Source organism: Oryctolagus cuniculus, chromosome 5, assembly GCF_964237555.1.
Source record: "Oryctolagus cuniculus chromosome 5, mOryCun1.1, whole genome shotgun sequence".
Classification (NCBI taxonomy): domain Eukaryota; kingdom Metazoa; phylum Chordata; class Mammalia; order Lagomorpha; family Leporidae; genus Oryctolagus; species Oryctolagus cuniculus.
Genome location: NC_091436.1, coordinates 118,436,826 through 118,458,064, shown reverse-complemented (window position 1 = coordinate 118,458,064; position 21,239 = coordinate 118,436,826). Strand labels below are relative to the sequence as shown.

The window sequence follows — 21,239 nt, the reverse complement described above, 5'->3', positions numbered from 1 at the left end:
CAAAACCTAAAAATGTTCCATAATAAAAACACCCAGACACTGTGGACTGCTTAGTGTAGTTAAGTCAAGCAGGGCAACAGTGATGCATGTAGACAGTCATAGTAGATGAGGGTAGAGATCTGCTGAAGAACATGACAGAACACGAACAGCTGGATTCAGACTGCAGTTTTCAAACACGGGTCTTGCTTTTACATGCACTGATATGGACAGAAAGCATGTCCATTAATGATATGAAAAACAAATTAAAATTAAAATTAAAATGACTGTAGTTGGAACCTACAAAAAGTTCCTATGTTTCTCTCTACCCTCATTATTTTCACCACATCCACACCCATCTTGCCCCATACTCCCTACCACATTTCGGTATAAGTCCAAGAGCTGGAGTATGGTTACTTAATTTTTTTGAAAAAAAAAAACAAAACTTCATTTCCTGTATGGAAAAAGAGGCAAACAAATAGACAAACATGTGCACATGCACGCATGTATAGATGTACATAGGCACAAACACATACATACACATATACATGCCAGAGCTCATTCATCTATTTAGAGCAGAACAACATTGAACTGTTATTTTTCAGTCAAACATGCACACAGAACCAACAGGTCTGGTATTCCTCCATAAACAGAAAGCATGATAATTGACTGTTAGAAGAAAATAGGAAGATTCTTCTCTCTAGACATATTTTAAAATGTTTCAGATTCATGGAAATTATGTGAATATTTCTCACACTACATCTATATTTGGCCAAGCCATCTTGTGTTCCTTCATTGTCTTCTTGTTTTCTATATCCTTTGTAGGACACAGGCAAAGCACCAGTCTAGGCAAATGCTTATCTTTTCACTGCTTGCCAACAACTCTAATGGCAATTTAACCATATAACAAGTAACATCATCTGCCATAATGCACAACATAGGCAAAGAATATATTTTGCTTAAAGTATGACAAAACAACAAAGCAGAGCTTGACAAAAACTGGCTTATTTCTTGAGGGTTCAGTATGTCATTTAATTTGCGTAGTAGGTATTGGGCAACCACACTCTTTTTTTCCCAAATTCAATAACGTTGCCAAATTGGCAGCTTTGCAATAGCTAAGGGAAAGATTATATGCCTGTACTCTGGTTTTCCCCTTCCTCTATGTAACAAACTAGAATCTTAAAGCAACTAAGAAAAATATATAAATGTCAATTCAAATAATTGGATAATAGCTCAGTGAATCAGCTCCATCTATGTGATCCCAGGCTAGGGTATAATTACTTTGAGAAACAGCAACTGAGACTGAAGGAGACACTGTAGCTAAATTAGATTTCTTCAGAAACCCACAGCCAAGGTCAAGGGATATGCAGATCAACCACAGTGGGTTCTCCTGTGGTAACCATCCCCGTGGTACAAGCTCACCTTCTCCCATCACAATGTCTTCTTTCGCAGTATCTACGTGTGATCCTTGACGTTTGGAGGAGACTTGGATATGATTCTTTGGATCATTAGCCTGAGATTCAGATATCTCCTCAGGTTTTGTTTCTGCATTCATGGAAATAAAAACAGGACTTTTAGTTTGTTTTTTTTTTAATATAAAACGGACGTTACTATTTGCAAGTGGGCTGTAAGTTCTAAGAAGTTTCTCTTGTACTCCTCAACCCCATTCATCATTGAGATATAAAATGGGTCTTTAAAAAGGTCCTGGATATTATATATATTTTGAAAAGCTATGCATGATTTCAAATATTTTTACTAAAATAGATACAAACTTGGTTCCACTTTTAACAAACTTTTAGAAGTATCCTCAAATATAGAATAGAACGCAATTCAGATCTTAAGAAATAATGATGCAAATTTCAATCTGATCAGCTTTGCAGTATGAATCTGAACTGTCCCATACGGTTGTAGCCACAGGTCATTACTGATGATTCAAATGTGCCTACTTCAAATTGAGATGTGCTGGGAGCACTCATATAAAATACACAGCTGCTCTTGATAAAATGTAAAATATCTAAGGTTTTATATCCATTATTTGTTGAAATAATATTTGATGCACTGGGTTAAGTGGTATTAGAACATTACAGTGGGGTCGACTCTGGTTAAAACACTGCCTGACTGCCTGTGATGCCAGCACCCCATATGAGCACCAGCCTGAGTCCTCTCTCCTTGCTTCTGATCCAGACCCCTGCTAATGTGCTGGGAAAGGAGCAGAAGTGACCCAAGTACTTGGGTTCCTGCCACCTACAGAGGAGACCAGGATGAAGTTCCAGACTGCTGGCTTCAGCCTGGAGGAGTCCCAGCTGTTGCAGCTATTGGGGAGTAAACCAGCAGAGGTAAGGATATTTCTCTCTGTCTCTCCCTCTCTGTCACTCTGCCTTTCAAAAAAATAAATAAATCTTAAAAAGAAAAGAACATTGGGGCCGGTGCTGTGGTGCAGCGTGTTAAAGCCCTAGCTTACAACGCTGGCATTCCATATGGGTGCTGGTTCTAGTCCCTGCTGTTCCTCTTCCAATCCAGTCTGCTACGGTCTGGGAATGCAGTGGGAGACCCAGAGGAAGCTCCTGGCTCCTGGCTTCAGATCAGCGCAGCTCCAGCCATTGCAGCCATTTGGGGAGTGAACCAGTGGATGGAAGACCTCTCTGTCTCTACCTCTCTCTGTAACTCTGTCTTTCAAATAAATAAAATAGGTCTTAAAAAAAAAAAGAAAAGAACAATACAATGTGCTTCACATTTGTGGCTCATGTTATATTTATGTTGCACAGAACTAGTTAGAAACAAAATATTACTAATACTTTTTTTTTACTTTTATTTGAAATAAGTACAGATAATTATAGACTCAAAAGAAGAAGCCAAGAGGCCAGCACTGTGGCTCAATAGGCTAATCCTCCGCCTGTGGCACCAGCACACCGGGTTCTAGTCCCAGTCGGGGCGCCGGATTCTGTCCTGGTTGCTCCTCTTCCAGTCCAACTCTTTGCTGTGGCCCAGGAGTGCAGTGGAGGATGGCCCAAGTCCTTGGGCCCTGCACCCACATGGGAGACCAGGAGAAACACCTGGCTCCTGGCTTCGGATCAGCGCAGTGCGCTGGCCACGGCAGCCATTGGGGGGTGAACCAACGATAAAGGAAGACCTTTCTCTCTCTGTCTCTCACTGGCCACTCTGCCTGTCAAAAAAAAAAAAAAAAAAAAAAAAGAAGAAGAAGAAGCAGCCAAGAAATATACAGGGATAATATATGCCTTTTCACCCAGCCTTCTCCATTCATTTTCAGCCTGTGTAATTATAGCATGATATCAAAACCAGGAATCAGACATTGGTAAAATCTAAAGCACCAAGCAGACATGTGGTTTTTTTTTAAAGATTTATTTATTTATTTATTTATTTGAAAGTCAGAGTCACAGAAAGAGAGAGGGAGGTGCAGACACACACATTTAGAGAGGGAGGGAGGAAGGGAGAAAGAGAGAGAGAGAGTGTGAGATCTATCCACTGGCTCACTCCCCCAGATGACTGCAATGTCCAGGGCTGGGTTAAGACAAAGCCAGGAGCCAGGAGCTTCATCCAGATCTCCCACATGAATGGCAGAAGCCCAAGTACTTGGGCTATCTTCTGCTGCCTTTTCCAGGACATTATCAGGGAGCTGGACTAGAAGTGGAGCAGCCCAGCCAGTAAACAGTGCCTATTTTGGATACTGGCCTCAGAGGCAATAGCTTTATTAGCCTTATACCACAATGCTGCCCACTCTGTGTGCTTTTGAAATCTTTATATTTTCAGTCTACCTCTGAGAGATACTTCACATTCTATCTATCTATTTAACAAATACATTCATTAAAAATGTATTTTAGGAGGTAGGTATCACAGCTAAGACAGCATTTGGGATGGCCACATCCCATATCAGAATGTCTATGTTCAAAAACCAGTTCTGGTCCTGATTCCAGCTTTCTGTTAATAAATACCCTTGGAGGCAGCAGATGATAGCTTAAGGTTATGTTCTTAGATCCCAGCTTTAGCCTAGTCCAGCCTGCTGTTGTGGCCATTTGGGTAATGAACTGGCAGATGGGAAATGTGTTTCTGTGTCTGTCTTTCTATCTCTCTCTCCTTCTGCTTTTCAAATAGATAGAAATTTGAATATATATATATATACACATATAAATACACACACATAGACACACATATTCTTCATGCCAGATACTGTTTTTTAGACATGAGGACGACTTAATTTCTACACTTCTAGAGAAAACACACCAGGCACTCTCTCTCTCTTCACTTTTAGAGAGGCAAAGGACCATTTTCCTTTGCTTCCTAAACATCATACGGAGGGTCACCTGGCAGTGAAGCAGTGTTTCATAGAGTGGAATCTGGACGCAAATTGCCAGGCTGTTTGCAACTTACCCTTTCTTTGCCTCATTGTCTGCATCCATAATTCAGGCATGATATTAGCAGCTACCTTTCATTTGGTTGTTGCAAGGACTAAATAGGTTCATTATCTAAAGTACTTAGAACCTGGTCCAGAGTGAATATTCAATAAATATGACCTAGTTTTATTATTTAAGGACAGGCAAACCTTACGTCTATTATATTAATTGACTCGTTTGGTTCATTTGGTTTTTATATCCTGCAGAAGCTCATACAAATTCTTTTTCAGGAAGAAAAGGAATCATTAATGTATAAGACATTTTCCTAAGATATTTAATTTCCAAAAAGGAAAAAAAAAAACACACATACTTCTGTTTTTTTTCTTCTTGAACCAACAACAAACCAGACAGATCAAAGCCAGCCATGATGCCACTGAGCACAGTGACGCAGACAAGATGATGGTTGAGCTCTCCTTCTCAGTCACTGGCAAAACAGCAAACTGTCTGGATCGAGCTGTAAAATTGACTCCTGTAAAATAAATCAATAAATAAAATTTCAATAATACGTTAACCAGATGCTAATGTAAAAAAGTTGTGGAAAAGAGAAACTTAAAACAGTGCCTAAAACATAATGGATGTTCAATAAATTTTTATTGTGTTAAATGACCAGATAAATGAATTAATAATAAATTCAATATTTATATTTCTAAGAACTATACAATTCCAACAATAACTCATAATCATTCTTACAGATTCTGTCCATTACTGATAGGTAATTCTAACTATTTCCTTTTATTCTCAGACCTACCTTCTCCCATTGCAAAACTGCAGCTTAGATACTCTTGTAAGTAGAAAAAAATGTTCCCAGGTCTGGGATACATGAAATTAGTTGTCCTGATACATGTGTCTACTTAAAATATGGCATATGACACATCAAAACAGGAGTATAGAGACTCCTACTAAAGAATCAAGGGACTTACTAATGTCCAAAAGAATGTCATTATCTGGAAAACTGGAAGCAAAGCAATGGCAGATGGAGCTGCTCGGGCCATGGATGATGGAGGGAAATGGAGACTTCTTGTCTACCTAAGAATTCATTTGAAACTCTTCCCAATTTCCTCATTTTGTAGTCTGAAAATTTTGGTTCTTCTCTCATCATTATTTTGGACATAATTGGGAAAGAAACTAAAAAAAAATGTATTGATATACTCAAAATCCTGTATGTAAATGTTTATTGCAGCTTCATTCACTGTTACCAGAACCCAGAAACAACCCAAATGTGTCCTTGAACAGGAGAATGAATAAACAAAGGGTGGGCAAGAAGGCTAGGGGGACTATTAATAACCAATAACAGCTAAGATGGACATCAAAGGAATTAAAGTAAGTGAGATAAGCCCATCTCATGTATGTTATATGATTCCAGTTCTATGACACTCCAGAACAGATCACTGGTTGCCACAGGGTACCAAGGGGAAGAAGAAAATGTGAAAACAGGAACAGCATGAGGGAGATTTTTTATTTGACAGAAGTGATGTGTATCCCAGTTGTGGTAGTAGTTATATTACACCATACATATATTTGAAATCATGAAAGTAAATACCAAAAAGGTACATTTTACAGCAAATCAATTTAATAAGCAAAAATTTTTATAGTTGCTCATAATTTTGGGCATGATGAATATATTTATAACTTTAATTATGGTGATGATCTCTTAGTACACATTCATTAAAATTAAACAAATATGCTTTAAATACACATGTCAATTATATCTTGATATAAAATTTTGAAAGTGAAAAACAAAACCAAAAAAAAAGAACAAAAAAGATAGCAGAGTCAAAATGGAGTCACCCTAGCCATCCCTAACAAAAATACAGCCAGGAGGTTTTGGAGAAAGACTTCCTGTGCATAATTACCTAACAGTAATAATCACGAGTGATTGCCAAAACAAGTGTTCACACAGAGACTTTTTTTTTTTTTTTGACAGGCAGAGTGGACAGTGAGAGAGAGCGAGACAGAGAGAAAGGTCTTCCTTTGCCGTTGGTTCACCCTCCAATGGCCACCGCGGCCGGCGCGCTGATCCGATGACAGGAGCCAGGTACTTATCCTGGTCTCCCATGGGGTGCAGGGCCCAAGGACTTGGGCCATCTTCCACTGTACTCCCTGGCCACAGCAGAGAGCTGGCCTGGAAGAGGGGCAACTGAGACAGAATCCAGCGCCCCGACCGGGACTAGAACCCGGTGTGCCGGCGCTGCAAGGCGGAGGATTAGCCTAGTGAGCCGAGGCGCTGGCCCACACAGAGACTTTCACCACAACTTTATACAAAAACATCTGTCTACAAGGACATCTCCCTGTCAATTGTCATCCAGTCTTGGACTAACATTACCCTGGTTATCAATCATTGTGGCCAAAATTACTGTTTCAAAATATCCCATAATATCTACTTCATTTTTGCTGTTGAAAGTTTTCCCTTGCCTCACCTTCCTTGTAGTTTTCCTAAGCAAGGTCATTCCCATTGCCATGCTCTGGTATTCCCAAGTAAATATCATTATAGAGTCTTTCTACCTGTTTCTCTGGATGTTATTTCTTTTGTGATTTAGGTTGACATAATGATCATGGCTTAGTTAAGGCTAACATTTTAAAAGTAGTTAATTCATGCCTCTCTTTCTTTGTCTCTGTCTTTCTCTTTATCCCTTTCTATTTCTCTGTAACCCTGACTTTCAAAATATATAAATAAATTCTAAAAAATAAAGGAGAGCCGGTGCCGCAGCTCACTAGGCTAATCCTCCGCCTGTGGTGCTGGCACCCCAGGTTCCAGTCCCCGTTGGGGTGCTGGTTCTGTCCCGGTTGCCCCTATTCCAGTCCAGCTCTCTGCTGTGGCCCGGGAGGGCAGTGGAGGATGGCCCAAGTGCTTGGGCCCTGCACCCGCATGGGAGACCGGGAGGAGGCACCTGGCTCCTGGCTTCAGATCGGCGCAGTGTGCCGGCTGTAGCGGCCATTTGGGGGGATGGGGTGAACCAACGGAAAAAGGAAGACCTTTCTCTCTGTCTCTCTCTCTCTGTCTAATTCTGCCTGTCAAAAAAATATATAAATAAATAAAGGAGGGTGGCATTGTGGTGCACTGGGTAACACTGCTGCCTACGAAGCCAGCATGCCCTATAGGCACTGATTTGTATCGTAGTTGCTCCACTTTCGATTCAGCTCCCTGATAATGTGCCTGGGAAAAGCAATAGAAGATGGCTCAAGTTATACCAAGTTTCTCTCTGCCTTACTTTCCTTGGGCTGAACCTGGAATTGTTTGGAAGTCAAAGTCAAATCTTGAATCTCTTATCTTCTGGCTGCCTGGATCCCAAATCTTCCATTTAAAATTAGCTAGAAATGGTTCTCCTCTGCAAACATCTCAAGCTTGAACCATATTTGACTTGTTTGTTATAAATTGGTTACTTTTTGTGGGCATCTTAACAACATCAATGAAGTTTGGTAATGAGGGGTGGGTTTTAGTAGGAATTCACAGAAGTAAAAACAAAATTCTGCATTGTTTTATCCAATTTTCCACTAATTGTTCAGTGATTGTTTACATTAAGTGGATAAGTTACTGTACATCCTCATGATATTTCCAAGCTACTAAATGAATAAAGTACATGTAACAAATATTTGTGAAACAAATTAGAATGTGACATATGCCACCAGAATACTGAAAAGCACTTGCTTTAGAAGGGTATTTTCCATTGATTTGATCAGGGAAAGCATCCTGCAGAAGGGGCTTTGAAGGCTGAGTAAACACATAAATGATGACAAAAAGAAGAACATATAATTGATTTTTTAGTTTTATTTTTAAAAATTTTTAAAGATTTATTTATTTATTTGAAAGGTAGAGTTACACAGAGAGCGAAGGAGAGGCAGAGAGAGAGAGAAGGAGAGAGAGAGAGAGAGAGATCTTCCATCTGCTGGTTCGCTACCCAACAGGCCACAATGGCTGAAACTATGCCGATCTGAAGCCAGGAGCCAGGAGCTTCTTTGGGGTCTTCCATGCGGGTGCAGTTGCCGAAGCACTTGTGCCATCTTCTACTGCTTTCCTAGGTCATAGCAGAGAGCTGGATCGGAAGTGGAGCACCAAGGACTCAGGCAGCAGCTTTACCACTACGCCACAGTGTTGGCCCCAGAAATTGGTTTTTAGTAAACCAGAGCTGTAGAATATTTGGTATTAATGCTAAAAAACATTTGGAGTTGCTTGGTGGACATTTAATGCCAGGCAAACATTTTGATGATTGTTGGATAATGGGAAGATTCTGAACTTAGAAGGTACGGGTGTCACAATAGATACAGATCAGTCAATAAAGGTGTGCTGAGCACAGAAAACAACAGAGGCTGAAATCAAGGCAGTAGCTCTGCAGTGGGTGCCTACAGCAAGAACATCATTCCCAGGGTGGAGACCACTGATGGTCAACAATCTTAATAGAATATTTTTTAAATTGCAATATTGAAAATGACCTTAATATGCTCACTGGTTCATAACAAGTGGAATTCCTATCCTTCTTGGAACTTATGTCCTAATGCAGGATCCTGAACAGACTGTAGACAAAAAAAGCAAAGACACGGATGCCACAATGTAGCAAGCAATAATTGCCATGAAGGAAACTAAAGTGAGGGTAGAAATCTGGAGGCAGGGGTAGGAATGCGGAAGGTTCTGAGGATGAAGTGACCCAGAGGAGGCCTCTTGGAGGCTGACAATTGAGCTGAAAACTGAGCAATGCCATGAGACAGCCCTGTGAATCTGGATGAACAGTCCAGGCAAGCAAGTGACAATTACACTTGGAATTACTGTGGATTAAGACTATGTGTGTGCTGGTGGGTGGAGGGCGCATGGAGGATGTCTGACTTCTTCAATCTTTTCTGAGCCCAGCAGATCCTGACATCCTGAGTCCCTTTGGAAAACTCCTTGGCTCTGGGAAATATCCAGAACAGCTGCAGCCTAGACTTCAGGAAGGACAGTGGGTGTGGGAAGACACTACTATAGGGACCAACATTGTGGTGCAGTAGGTTAAAGAGCCACCTGTAATGCTGGCATCCCATATGGCGGTTGATTCCAGTTCCAGAAGCTCTGCTTCCAGTCCAGCTCCCTGCTAAAATGCCTGGGGCAAAAAGCAGATGATTGCTCAAGTCCATGAGCCCCTATCTCCATGTGGGAGACTCAGATAGAGTTGCAGGAGCCTGGCTTTGATCTGACCCAGCCATGACGATTGTAGCCATTTAGGAAGTGAACCTGTGTCAGAGGATCTCTCTCTCTCTCTCTCTCTCTCTTCTCTCTTCTCTCTTCTCTCTTCTCTCTTCTCTCTCTTTCTCTCTGGGACTCTGCCTTTCAAGTAAATAGACGATTAAAAAAAAAAAAGAAAGCCAATACACAAACTTAGAGAAGCCCTTGTTTCTTGGGGTTTCTCAGTAAATTCAGAGGCGATAAATATACTAGATTTATTAATATGTAAGAAAGACTTAGTAGGATTCCACAATACTTGTTTAGACCTATGTAACTTCTCATTTCTCCATTTTTTAAAAAATTTCTAAACTAGAAATAGTAAGTTTCCTATCTCTAAGATAACAGGGAGAAGACAGAAAGTAATGAAAATTATTCCAAGTTCTCTGCTTGATTCATAAGTGAATGAAACAACAGTAACATGAGTCAAAGCTTATTGAAGCCTGTTAGAAATAAGGAATTTTAGGGGCCAGCATTGTGATGTAGCAGGTAAAGCTGCCGCCGGCAGTGCCGGCATCACATATGGGCACCAGTTCAAATCCTGTCTGCTCTACAACTGATCTAGCTCTATGCTAGGGCCCTGAAAGCAGTAGATGATGGCCTAAGACCTTGGGTGCCTACACGCATGTGGGAGACCTGAAAGAAGCTCCTGGCTCCGGGCTTCAGATCAGCCCAGCTTCAGCTGCTGCAGCTATTTTGGGAGTGAACCAGTGGATGGAAGACCTGTCTCTCTCTCTCTCTCTCTCTCTCTCTCTCTCTCTCTCTCTCTGCCTCTATAACCCTGCCTTCCAAATAAATAAATAAACCTTTAAAAAAAAAGAAATAAGGCATTTTAGTAATTGGCATAAATATGTGAATAGATGCTGCTTTATCAGAAGTTCTCACACTGGAAACTGAGACACTTTGAAATAGTTACTCTCCAGATTTGTACCATTAATCAATATGATGTAAATAAGTGTTGATGAAAACAAGTGATGATGCAAAAAAGTGTTGGCCAATTAATATTTTTCTTTACTTTTCATCCTCCATCTATTCTTTTTCATTTTTTGCTTACATAAGATGAACAGATTTCATGTATCCAGATATACAGATTTAGGAGCATATTGATACTTCCCAGACTGACCTCCCTCCCACCCATGATCCCACTTTCCCTCCTCCTTCCCTTCTTATTCATTCTTTTAATTTTTACGATGACATACTTTCAGCTTATTTTGTAATCATATGCTTAACCCTCCACTGAGTAAAGAATTCAATAGTAAGAAGAAAACAGTGCTGTTCGTAAAAATAGAGACAAGGGCTGTAAACAAAAATCAAATCTCAAAAAAGCCAATTTTGCTCATACACATTTTTTTGTACTCTATTAGTTACCACAGATCAAGGGAAATATGTAGTGTTTGTCTTTGCAGCTGGCTTCCTTTATAAATGTTCTGAGATGGCCTCACCAACTAAACCTTGCTTTGAAAATTATGAATAATAATTTAGATGAAAAATAATTCCTGCCTACTTTAGAAGTTATAAGTTGGAACACAAAAATAGCCTACCAAATATGAACACCATGACTGGGGGCTGAAAGTTACAAGTATTCCTGAAATGTTTCTATCTACATTTTACACTTACTTTTTTTTATTTTTTTTAATTTATTTTATTTTATTTTGACAGGCAGAGTGGACAGTGAGAGAGAGAGACAGAGAGAAAGGTCTTCCTTTTGCCGTTAGTTCACCCTCCAATGGCCGCCGCGGCCGGCGCGCTGCAGCCGGCGCACCGCGCTGATCCAAAGGCAGGATCCAGGTGCTTCTCCTGGTCTCTCATGGGGTGCAGGGCACAAGCACTTGGGCCAGCCTCCACTGCACTCCCTGGCCACAGCAGAGAGCTGGCCTGGAAGAGGGGCGACCGGAACAGAATCCAGCGCCCCGACCGGGACTAGAACCTGGTGTGCTGGAGCCACAAGGCAGAGGATTAGCCTAGTGAGCCGCGGTGCCGGCCCATTTTACACTTACTTTTACAACTTATGCCTTAAAACAACTTTGATGAAGTCCTTAGTAGTTAAGTACTGAGGAAATTAAAGGACAAAGTTCTAAATTTCAGACAAATCTAGGACTAAATATCTATCTCTGCATGTGTTACTCTTTATAACATATTCATTAAGAAACTCAAGTGGGGGCCAGTGCTGTGACATAGCTGGCATCCCATGTGGGCGTTGGTTCAGGTCCTGGTTGCTCCACTTCCGATCCAGCTCTCTGCTATGGCCTGGAAAGCAGTAGAAGATGGCCCAGGTCCTTGGGCCCCTGCAATTGTGTGGGAAGCCTGGAGGAAGCTTCTGGTTCCTGGCTTCAGATCGGCACAGCTCTGGCCATTGAGGCCTGTTGGGGAGTGAATCACAGGAAGGAAGGCCAATCTCTCTCTCTTTCTCTGCCTCTGCCTCTCTGTAACTTTGCCTTTCAAATAAATAAATAAATCTTAAAAAAAAAAAAGAAACAAAAATATAAGGAGGGGCTGGCGCTGTGGCTTAATGGGTAAGGGTGCAGCCTGCAGTGCCAGTATCCCATGTGGGTGCAGGTTCAAGTCCCAGCTGCTCCACTTCTGATCCAACTCTCTGCTATGGTCTGGGAAAGCAGTAGAAGATGGCCCAGACACTTGGGCTGCTGCACCCACATGAGAGACCTGGAAGAAGCTCCTGGTTCCTGGCTTCGGACTGGCACAGCTCCAGCTGTTGTTGCCATTTGGGGAGTGAACCAGTGGATGGAAGATTTCTCTGTCTCTCTTTCTCTCTGCCTCTCTGTAACTCTGCCTTTCAAATGAATAAAATAAGCCTTAGAAAAAAAAGTATAAGGCAAAGTATTTGAAAAGTTGATGTCAAGGACAGTGACCATGTTTCTCCATTAATACATTTGTACATCTTCATAGGGATTAAAATAATATCTGCCAAAAATTAATATTTAATAATAGTAGCTGATTTCAGAAGATAGCCTGCGTTAAAGAAAAGTGATCTCAAGCATAGAATTAAGAGCAAAAATATTGCAGATCTTACAAATGTCATACTACAGTATTTTCAAATAGGCCAATTCAAAGTTTATCAGATTCTCCAGAATTTGTTTGATTATATATTTATTATGAATTAGGGCCCTGATATGCTCATTTCTAGAATACAGATAAGCTACAGATGATTTTTGTTGAGTAATATGCAAATAATATCTGTATACATGCAACCTTGATGGTTATAGTTTCATAGCCTTGTATCTAATTTAGCAAATTTATTTCAGCATTTCTTTCCTGGATTTATAGTCATTATCTTCCAATGGCTTTTGAATCAGAGTTGCTGTTCTTCTGGTTTCTTCATTAGTGAGTTACATAACACGTTGACAAGTGCTTCTTATACATTTTCATTAAAGAATTTTAAGAATATTTTATTAAGAATAATGGGGTCGGCCAGCGCCATGGCTCACTAGGCTAATCCTCCACCTTGCGGCGCCGGCACACCGGGTTCTAGTCCCGGTCGGGGCGCCGGATTCTGTCCTGGTTGCCCCTCTTCCAGGCCAGCTCTCTGCTGTGGCCAGGGAGTGCAGTGGAGGCTGGCCCAAGTGCTTGTGCCCTGCACCCCATGGGAGACCAGGATAAGTACCTGGCTCCTGCCATCGGATCAGCGCGGTGTGCCGGCCACAGCGCGCCGGCCGCAGTGGCCATTGGAGGGTGAACCAACGGCAAAAGGAAGACCTTTCTCTCTCTCTCTCACTGTCCACGCTGCCTGTCCAAAAAAAAAAAAAAAAAAAAAAAGAATAATGGGGTCATATAAGCCATTTAAATACACTATCTATGATTCCAGTGCTAAGATATTAGTGAGTATGGTCCCAATAATTTTCAGCAGGGAGGGAGGTGATGAAGAGAGCAAAATCCAAAGATGATTCCATAACACTATATGACTGTCTTACAAATAAAAATTTATGTCCTATGATTCTTTAAATTAAAATATCTATTTAATATCCAATCAAATGTCCTAGAAAAAGAAAAAAATGTTGAACCCCCAAAGTAAATATTAGCATCTAAAGGAGGATGTACCCTTGGATTCCCCTTACCAGAGGTCTCCTGAAGTTTAATTTCCCCATGTGCTCTTTCTTCTCACGCCTTGATGATAGTCAAGTGATTTTTTTCTCTAAACTGTGATGGTGTCTTATTCATGACAGGATTCTTCCAATTATAAAAGAGAAGGGATTGCTTTTTCCAAAGAAACAGACAACAAAAGCACACTATGCTGAAATTACCTGGAGGGGAAGTCACAGTAAAAATAAAGTGCCAGTTTGACCCAGAAATCAGGACTGCCAAATTGGAGAAGCTTACATAACCATCTTGAGTTTCTGCCAGGGTGTATCCTAAAAGAAAGAAAGAAAAATAGATGCAAATTTTCTCTTCAATGACAATATCTTCAAGTCTTTCTGAAGACAGGCAATTGGGCAATGAAAAACGTTTTTTAATTAAAGAATTTACTTAATACATCAGGATCTTCTTAGACTGAACAATCCAAGACAGAATAATAGCAGCTAGCAATTTACTGAAAGCCTACTATGCCAGGCAGTGCTTCATCACTATCGTAGTACACGAAGTACACAAAAAAAAAACTATAAAATATCCTATTATTTGAGTGGGAGTTTGGTTTGGCAGTTAAGATTCTGCCTGGGATGACTGAATCCCACATCAGAGTACCTGAGTTCAAGTCCCAGATTCCTGATTCCAGATTCCTGCTAATGCACACTCTTGGAGGCAGCAGGTGATGGCTGAATTACTTGGGTCCCTTCCTCCCACGTGGGAGACCTGAACTGAGTTCCTGGATCCCAGCTTGCCCCAGCCCTCAACTATCACATGCATTTAGGAAGTGAATCAGTAGATGGGAGTATTCCCTCCCTCTCTCTCTCTCTCTCTCTCAAGTAAAATAACTAAGTACATTTTTAAAATAAATGCTGATATCTGTACTATAGAGAATAGGAAATATTTTCATAAAAGATCAAGTTAATTCCTTGGTGCTGGGGTTATAGTCCAAATACACCAGATTTCAAAGTTGGTTTTCTTAACCACCAATATAGATAGGCTATTTTATTACTAAATATCAATCAAAAAAGTTATTATCTTTCTAGGTAATCAGTTTCTCCCATCTATTCAGACAGAGGATCTGTAGTTTATATGGTAGCAGAGTCAAGTTAACAGATCAGTACCACAACAGTTTGTCAAACAAGACTGATAAAATGACTCTTATTTTCCAACTTGGATAGCCTGGGTTTTGGTTTCCCCTAATAAAATACAAAAAAAAGAAAGCTTGCATTTTCTAACAGTAGACTGTCTATTTATAAAGCGAAAGAAGCCAACTTAACTCAGGATGAAATTCACAATGCTATTAATTGTCTTTTGATTCCACTATCCCTAAATTACTTTGTCAGTTGCCAGCTGCTACATATTACTTTGAAATGTCACTCTGTTATGGTGGTCAAAGAGTTAGGAGAGTGGTCTTAAAGTTTGTAAATTGTTTTAATATCACTAAGGCTGAAAGGTATCATAAAGATATAATATGCTTAGTGTTACATTTTTCAATTCAATTGCTCAATCCTTTTTGTAAAAACATCGTCTTTCCTCATCAATTTTGCAGAGCTAACTAAAACTTCCATTTTGGGAAACATCTTTTTCTTCTTCTCTTCAAAATCCCCAAATAAATAAAATGCCCAGAAAAATGGAAATAAATAAGCCAAGACTCAAATAAACGATAGGCACCCAAGATAAATGCAGTTTAGACTCTTTAAAACCTATATGCATCAAAATTATGGTCAATAAACTCTTGCAAACAATGAACTGCAGAATACAGATGTTCAACATGAAATCGTTTGCTGCAGTTTTTCCTTTGACAAACGTCCTTATTGTTCCCATCTTTGGAAGAATACAAAGCAGCATTTAATCGAAATGTGTCCGTCAAGCACAGTGAGTTTGCCTCATAGAACAGCCGCCAAACTGCCTCATGGAAAGTGCTTTAGTTTCAAATGGGTTTGCTTTTGCGTTAAATACCAGCTTGCCTTAGAGAGATCTACCAAGATTCCATATATATCTGTAATATTCTCAGATTTGAAGCATATGTGCCCAAAAGCCAAGGCAGTTCCTGCCACGTACAGTACATTAATCTAGGGTTTATTATATTTTTGAAATCACTATTATAAAATACACAAATGCCATTGACAAGCTCCCTAATCAAGTTGGCATAAACAATGTACTACGTGGGACGACTTGGGGTAAGGTTGAGTTTGGGGCTTGCAGTAAGATTGAGACTGATTACATGACTACTGAGGGATGCTACCTGAATGTGTTTCTGCAGAGTCTATGGTGTCTAAAATATCGTTGCAGTCCAAAACATCCCCTCAATCATCCATTACTTAAATACACTAGCAAATTGTTACATTAGTAATGTTGACATGTGATCTTTAAAAATATTAAGAATATACATTTTCTGCAACTATGATTTATAATTAAATGTCAAGAGCCGGCGCCGCGGCTCACTAGGCTAATCCTCCGCCTAGCGGCACCGGCACAACGGGTTCTAGTCCCGGTCGGGGCTCCGGATTCTGTCCCAGTTGCCCCTCTTCCAGGCCAGCTCTCTGCTATGGCCCAGGAGTGCAGTGGAGGATGGCCCAAGTGCTTGTGCCCTGCACCCCATGGGAGACCAGGATAAGCACCTGGCTCCTGTCTTCGGATCAGCATGGTGCGCCGGCTGCAGCGCGCCGCCCGCAGCAGCCATTGGAGGGTGAGCCAATGGCAAAGGAAGACCTTTCTCTCTGTCTCCCTCTCTCACTGTCCACTCTGCCTGTTAAAAAAAAAAAAAAAAAAAAAGTCAAAGGATCTACAGGAACTCTACGACAAACTTTTTTTTTATTTGACAGGTAGAGTTATAGACAGAGAGATAGAGAGATAGACAGAGAGAAAGGTCTTCCTTCCATTGGGTCACCCCACAAATGGCCGCTACAGCTGACACTGCGCTGATCTGAAGCCCGGAGCCAGGTGCTTCCTCCTGGTCTCCCGTGCAGGTGCAGAGACCCAAGCACTTGGGCTATCCTCCACTGCCCTCCTGGGCCACAGCAGAGAGCTGGACTGGAAGAGGAGCAACCAGACTGGAACCCAGCGCTCATATGGGATGCCGGTGTGGCAGGTGGAGGATTAACCAAGTGAGCCACAATGCCGGCCCCCTACAGGAACTCTGAGTAATTGTCTTGGATTATTTAAATTCATTTGTATTGCTAATAAATTTTTTTTCATAGATGAGGGTCTACTAAGAAAAAACAAGCATCCAATAGTACTTTATCCATTTTAGTATTTTTTCTTTCTTTTGTTCTAGTAATATTGGTTGAACTCTGTAATTAACACACAATTATTCTTAGGTGTTTAAATTTTAACTGAAAAGTGATCCCTGTTAAATATAACAGTGGGAATAAGAGAGGGAGGAGATGTACAATTTGGGACATGCTCAATCGGACTTGCCCCAAATGGTGGAGTTAGAATCCTGCCAGGGGATTCCAATACAATCCCATCAACGTGGCCTGTACCAATGCCATCTCAGTAGTCCAACTGATCAATTTCAGTTCACAATTGATCACACTGATAGGTCTAAGAGTCAAAGGGATCACACAGATGAGACTAGTGTCTGCTAATACTTACTGATAGAATCAAAAAGGGAGAGAACGATCCATCATGGGAAGCGGGATACACAGCAGACTCATAGAATGGCAGATGCCCTAAACAGCACTCTGGCCTCAGAATCAGCCCTTAAAGCATTCTGATATGGCTGAAGAGCCCATGAGAGTATTTTAGGCATGGAAAGTCAAGACACTCTGGCACAAAAAAAAAAAAAAAAAAAAAGACCTAAATGAAAGATCTCTGTGAGTGAGATCCTAGTGGAAAAAATAGGGCCATCAAAGAAGGAGGTACCTTTTTCTGAAGGGAGGAGAGAACTTCCACTTTGACTATGACCCTGTCGGAATAAGATCGAAGTCAGAGAACTCAAAAGGCTTCCATAGCCTTGGCAACTCATGACAAGAGCCTCAGGTGATTACTGACGCCATAAATAAGAGTGTCAAATTGTTAAGTCAACAACAGGAGTCACTGTGTACTTACTTCTCATGTGGGATCTCTGTCCTTAATGTGTTGTCCAGTGTGAAGTAATGCTATAACTAGTACTGAAACAGTGTTTTACACTTTGTGTTTCTGTGTGGGTGCAAACTGATGAAATCTTTACTTAAATATACTAAATCAATCTTCTGTATATAAAGATAATTGAAAATGAATCTTGATGTGAATGGAATGGGAGAGGGAGCGAGAGATGGGAGGGGTGCGAGTGGGAGGGAAATTATGGGGGGGGGCATTGTAATCCATAAACTGTACTTTGAAAATTTATATTTACTAAATAAATAAAAAAAGGATTCACATATCTGGGAAAAAAAAGAAAAAAACAAGCATCAAGTTAAATTGTAAAATAAAAGATTTAGACTAGACATATAGATATGTTATTACTATTGTTATTTTGATTTTCTCTGGGAAATACTTAGTGTAAGCTAGAGAATCCAACCCAAATGGCTTTAGATGCCATTCTTTCTAAAATTAAGGAGAATTTCACAATGACCTTAAGAGAAACTCAATCATACGAAATAGGATGTTTTAGTGTTGACATCCAAAAAACAGAAAACTACATATTATTTCTTTCTTAATTCAGGATGTACACATACAAAAAAATCATGAACAGAAGATACCGTTCACTCATTCCTCATACTTTTCCACTGGTCCATAATGCAGGATGGGGGGAGGGTATCAAGAATGGGACAAAGTATGGAGTCTGAGTATAGTACAATACAGGAATAAGATACTGGGTATGGATAATATAAGAAATATGGCAACATATAGAGTAGGAGTAAGGTATAGACTATAATAAGGTATGGAATATAGCAACAGTGAGGAGTATGGTAAAGCACAGACTATAACATGTGAGTAAGGTATGTGAGTGAGTGGCATGTGAATGGCATGTGAGTAAGGTATGGAATTCCGGTAAGTCAGGGAGTATGAATAAGTTCCTAAGTTGTGCAGTAGGAGACAGGATGGGGGAAGGTAGTTTTAGCAGTCATGTAAGGGTGTCTGTTGCAAATATCACTAGAACATAAAAAATAGTTGAAAATGTATGGTTTTGACACTGTTGTATGTTTTAAGATGAATATATGAGTTACTTTCATATATTAGGCATTTTCTAAGCAAGGGCAACAAAATGGAGTTGAAAAATTCATAGAATGACAGCATCCAAACAGGCAATTCAAAACTCTGAAGTTCTAAACGTTCAGATTTCTGATTGGTTAACTTTGGATGTATTTGCTTAATTACCTTACTTTCTTTTTATTAAGAATTATTTACTCATTTGAAAGGCAAAATGACAGAGATAGAGGGGGAGAGATTTTGCATCTGCTTCTTTACTACCCAATTGGCCACACCTTCCAGGGCTGGGCAACACAAACCTAATACAAATACCAGAGCTGGTCAATGAAATGCATAAGAAATATGAAAAACTAAAATTTTCAAGTTATTTATATTTTCACAAGTTTATATAGGATAGGGCTATTTGATCAATTATAAAAAGATATGACCTTAATGTGCTGTACATTGAGACTTAATGCTATAACAAGTACTCAAACAGTATATTTCACTTTATGTTTCTATGGGGGTGCAAACTGTTGAAATCTTTACTTAATGTATACTAAACTGATCTTCTGTTAAAAAAAAAAAAGAAGAAATTAGCAATTCCCAACTTGACTCTCGCTGGGATTAAACATGACAATAGGTCTGTTCTGATTTCATCATCATTTAAAAAATCATCTATTATTTTTTACTTTATGTTTCTGTGTGGGAGCAAAGTGTTGAAATCTTTACTTATGGCCGGCGCCGCGGCTCACTAGGCTAATCCTCCGCCTAGCGGCGCCGGCACACCGGGTTCTAGTCCCGGTCGGGGAGCCGGATTCTGTCCCGGTTGCCCCTCTTCCAGGCCAGCCCTCTGCTGTGGCCAGGGAGTGCAGTGGAGGATGGCCCAGGTGCTTGGGCCCTGCACCCCATGGGAGACCAGGATAAGCACCTGGCTCCTGGCTCCTGCCATCGGATCAGCGCGGTGCGCCGGCCGCAGCGCGCCGGCTGCGGCGGCCATTGGAGGGTGAACCAACGGCAAAGGAAGACCTTTCTCTCTGTCTCTCTCACTGTCCACTCTGCCTGTCAAAAAAAAAAAAAAAAGAAATCTTTACTTAATGTATGCTAAACTGATCTTCTGTATATAAAGAGAATTGAAAATGAATCCTCATGTGAATGGAAGGGGAGAGGGAATGGGAAAGGGGAGGGTTGAGGGTGGGAGGGACGTTATCGGGGGGGGGAAGCCATTGTAATCCATAAGCCGTACTTTGGAAATTTATATTCATTAAATAAAAGTTAAAAAAAAGAAAAAAAAGATATGCACATCATAGCAATTTAAAATCACCAAAGATTCAATGGTATGAAACATCTTTTCCACATGTTACTGAAGAGTCTCAAAGCATATATCACATCATTATAATAACAGCAGGAACTCTACATAAATACCCAGTGTTTTATATCGTATTTATTAAAAGAGGGATTTGCAAAAGTTGACAAGACTCTCTGCTTCTTCCCTTCTGCAAATAACAGATAATAACAGATGATTGTACTTGAAACAAATAATTGTTATTCCTTTTGTTTGTGTGTGTGTTTGATCAGTATTGACATATATCTCTTGAAGATGCATATGTGGAATACATTTATTATTATTTTGAACCACAACTAAGCTAATATTTAGAAAGTTTTCTAATATGAAACACTAATATTTACATAAATGTTTAGTTTAGAGAATCACTTGGGTCCTAGCTCTTGGCCATAATTATGCAACAATTCAATTCAGTGTGTAGGTGGTACTGCTTTAAGTAAATTATCTTGTAAGGATTTTTGTTGAGTGCTGTCTGGAATAGAGGTTATAGGTATGTAGATGAGTTCCTTTCTTTCTAAGAATATTTTCCATGACCTATACTAAAAATAATTTTTAATCAGCTTGAATTTCTTGGATATTTTACTAATTTTTGCATTGAAACTAGTTTGGCTTTAACAGATTCCATCAACTTTTATTCAAATATAGGAAATGATTTTAGAATGGCACACTAAGCCATCCTCCTCTATACCAAGGTTATCAAAAATGAATTTCTCTTCACCTCAAGGTAAAATCCGAGAAATGCAGTGTGGTTGTACATAATTGGGATTCCCTCAGCTGAGAAGGAAGTACAAAATCTTGAAACAGAAAAAAATTCCAGGGTATTATATGACCTTTAGGCCCATTTTGCTTAGAGAGCTTATAGCTCTCAATAAAGATCTCTGTGTTGGGAGAGGTCCTGTTGATTGCACACAATCAATAGAAGACTCCTAGGAGAAGTAATGTGTGGGGTCAATTGGAAGGGAGTGAGTAGTAGTATAAGAAACTTTTACTCTCTAGATTACAAACTGTTGTAAATTAGGGACCAGCACAGAAGGTTAAAGTCAAGGGCTTCAGTGCCTGTATCACTTGTGGACACCCATTTGATGCCTAGTTTTTCCCTTTCAATCTCACTCCCTGCTAATGCACC

The 21,239-nt window shown here is 40.2% G+C and overlaps 1 protein-coding gene across 6 annotated transcripts in view; it reads right to left on the bottom strand.

The window, feature by feature from the left end:
* PKHD1 (PKHD1 ciliary IPT domain containing fibrocystin/polyductin) overlaps positions 1-21,239 on the bottom strand; it is a 579,994-nt gene that overhangs the window by 11,954 nt on the left and 546,801 nt on the right. For all 6 annotated transcript variants that reach the window (XM_070074011.1, XM_051855614.2, XM_051855618.2 and 3 more), the window contains 3 exons: positions 13,830-13,937; positions 4,696-4,854; positions 1,399-1,521 (listed from right to left, as the gene is read on the bottom strand). In XM_070074011.1, the coding sequence (XP_069930112.1) occupies positions 1,399-1,521; positions 4,696-4,854; positions 13,830-13,937 (390 nt within the window). The remainder of the gene's footprint in view (positions 1-1,398; positions 1,522-4,695; positions 4,855-13,829; positions 13,938-21,239) is intronic.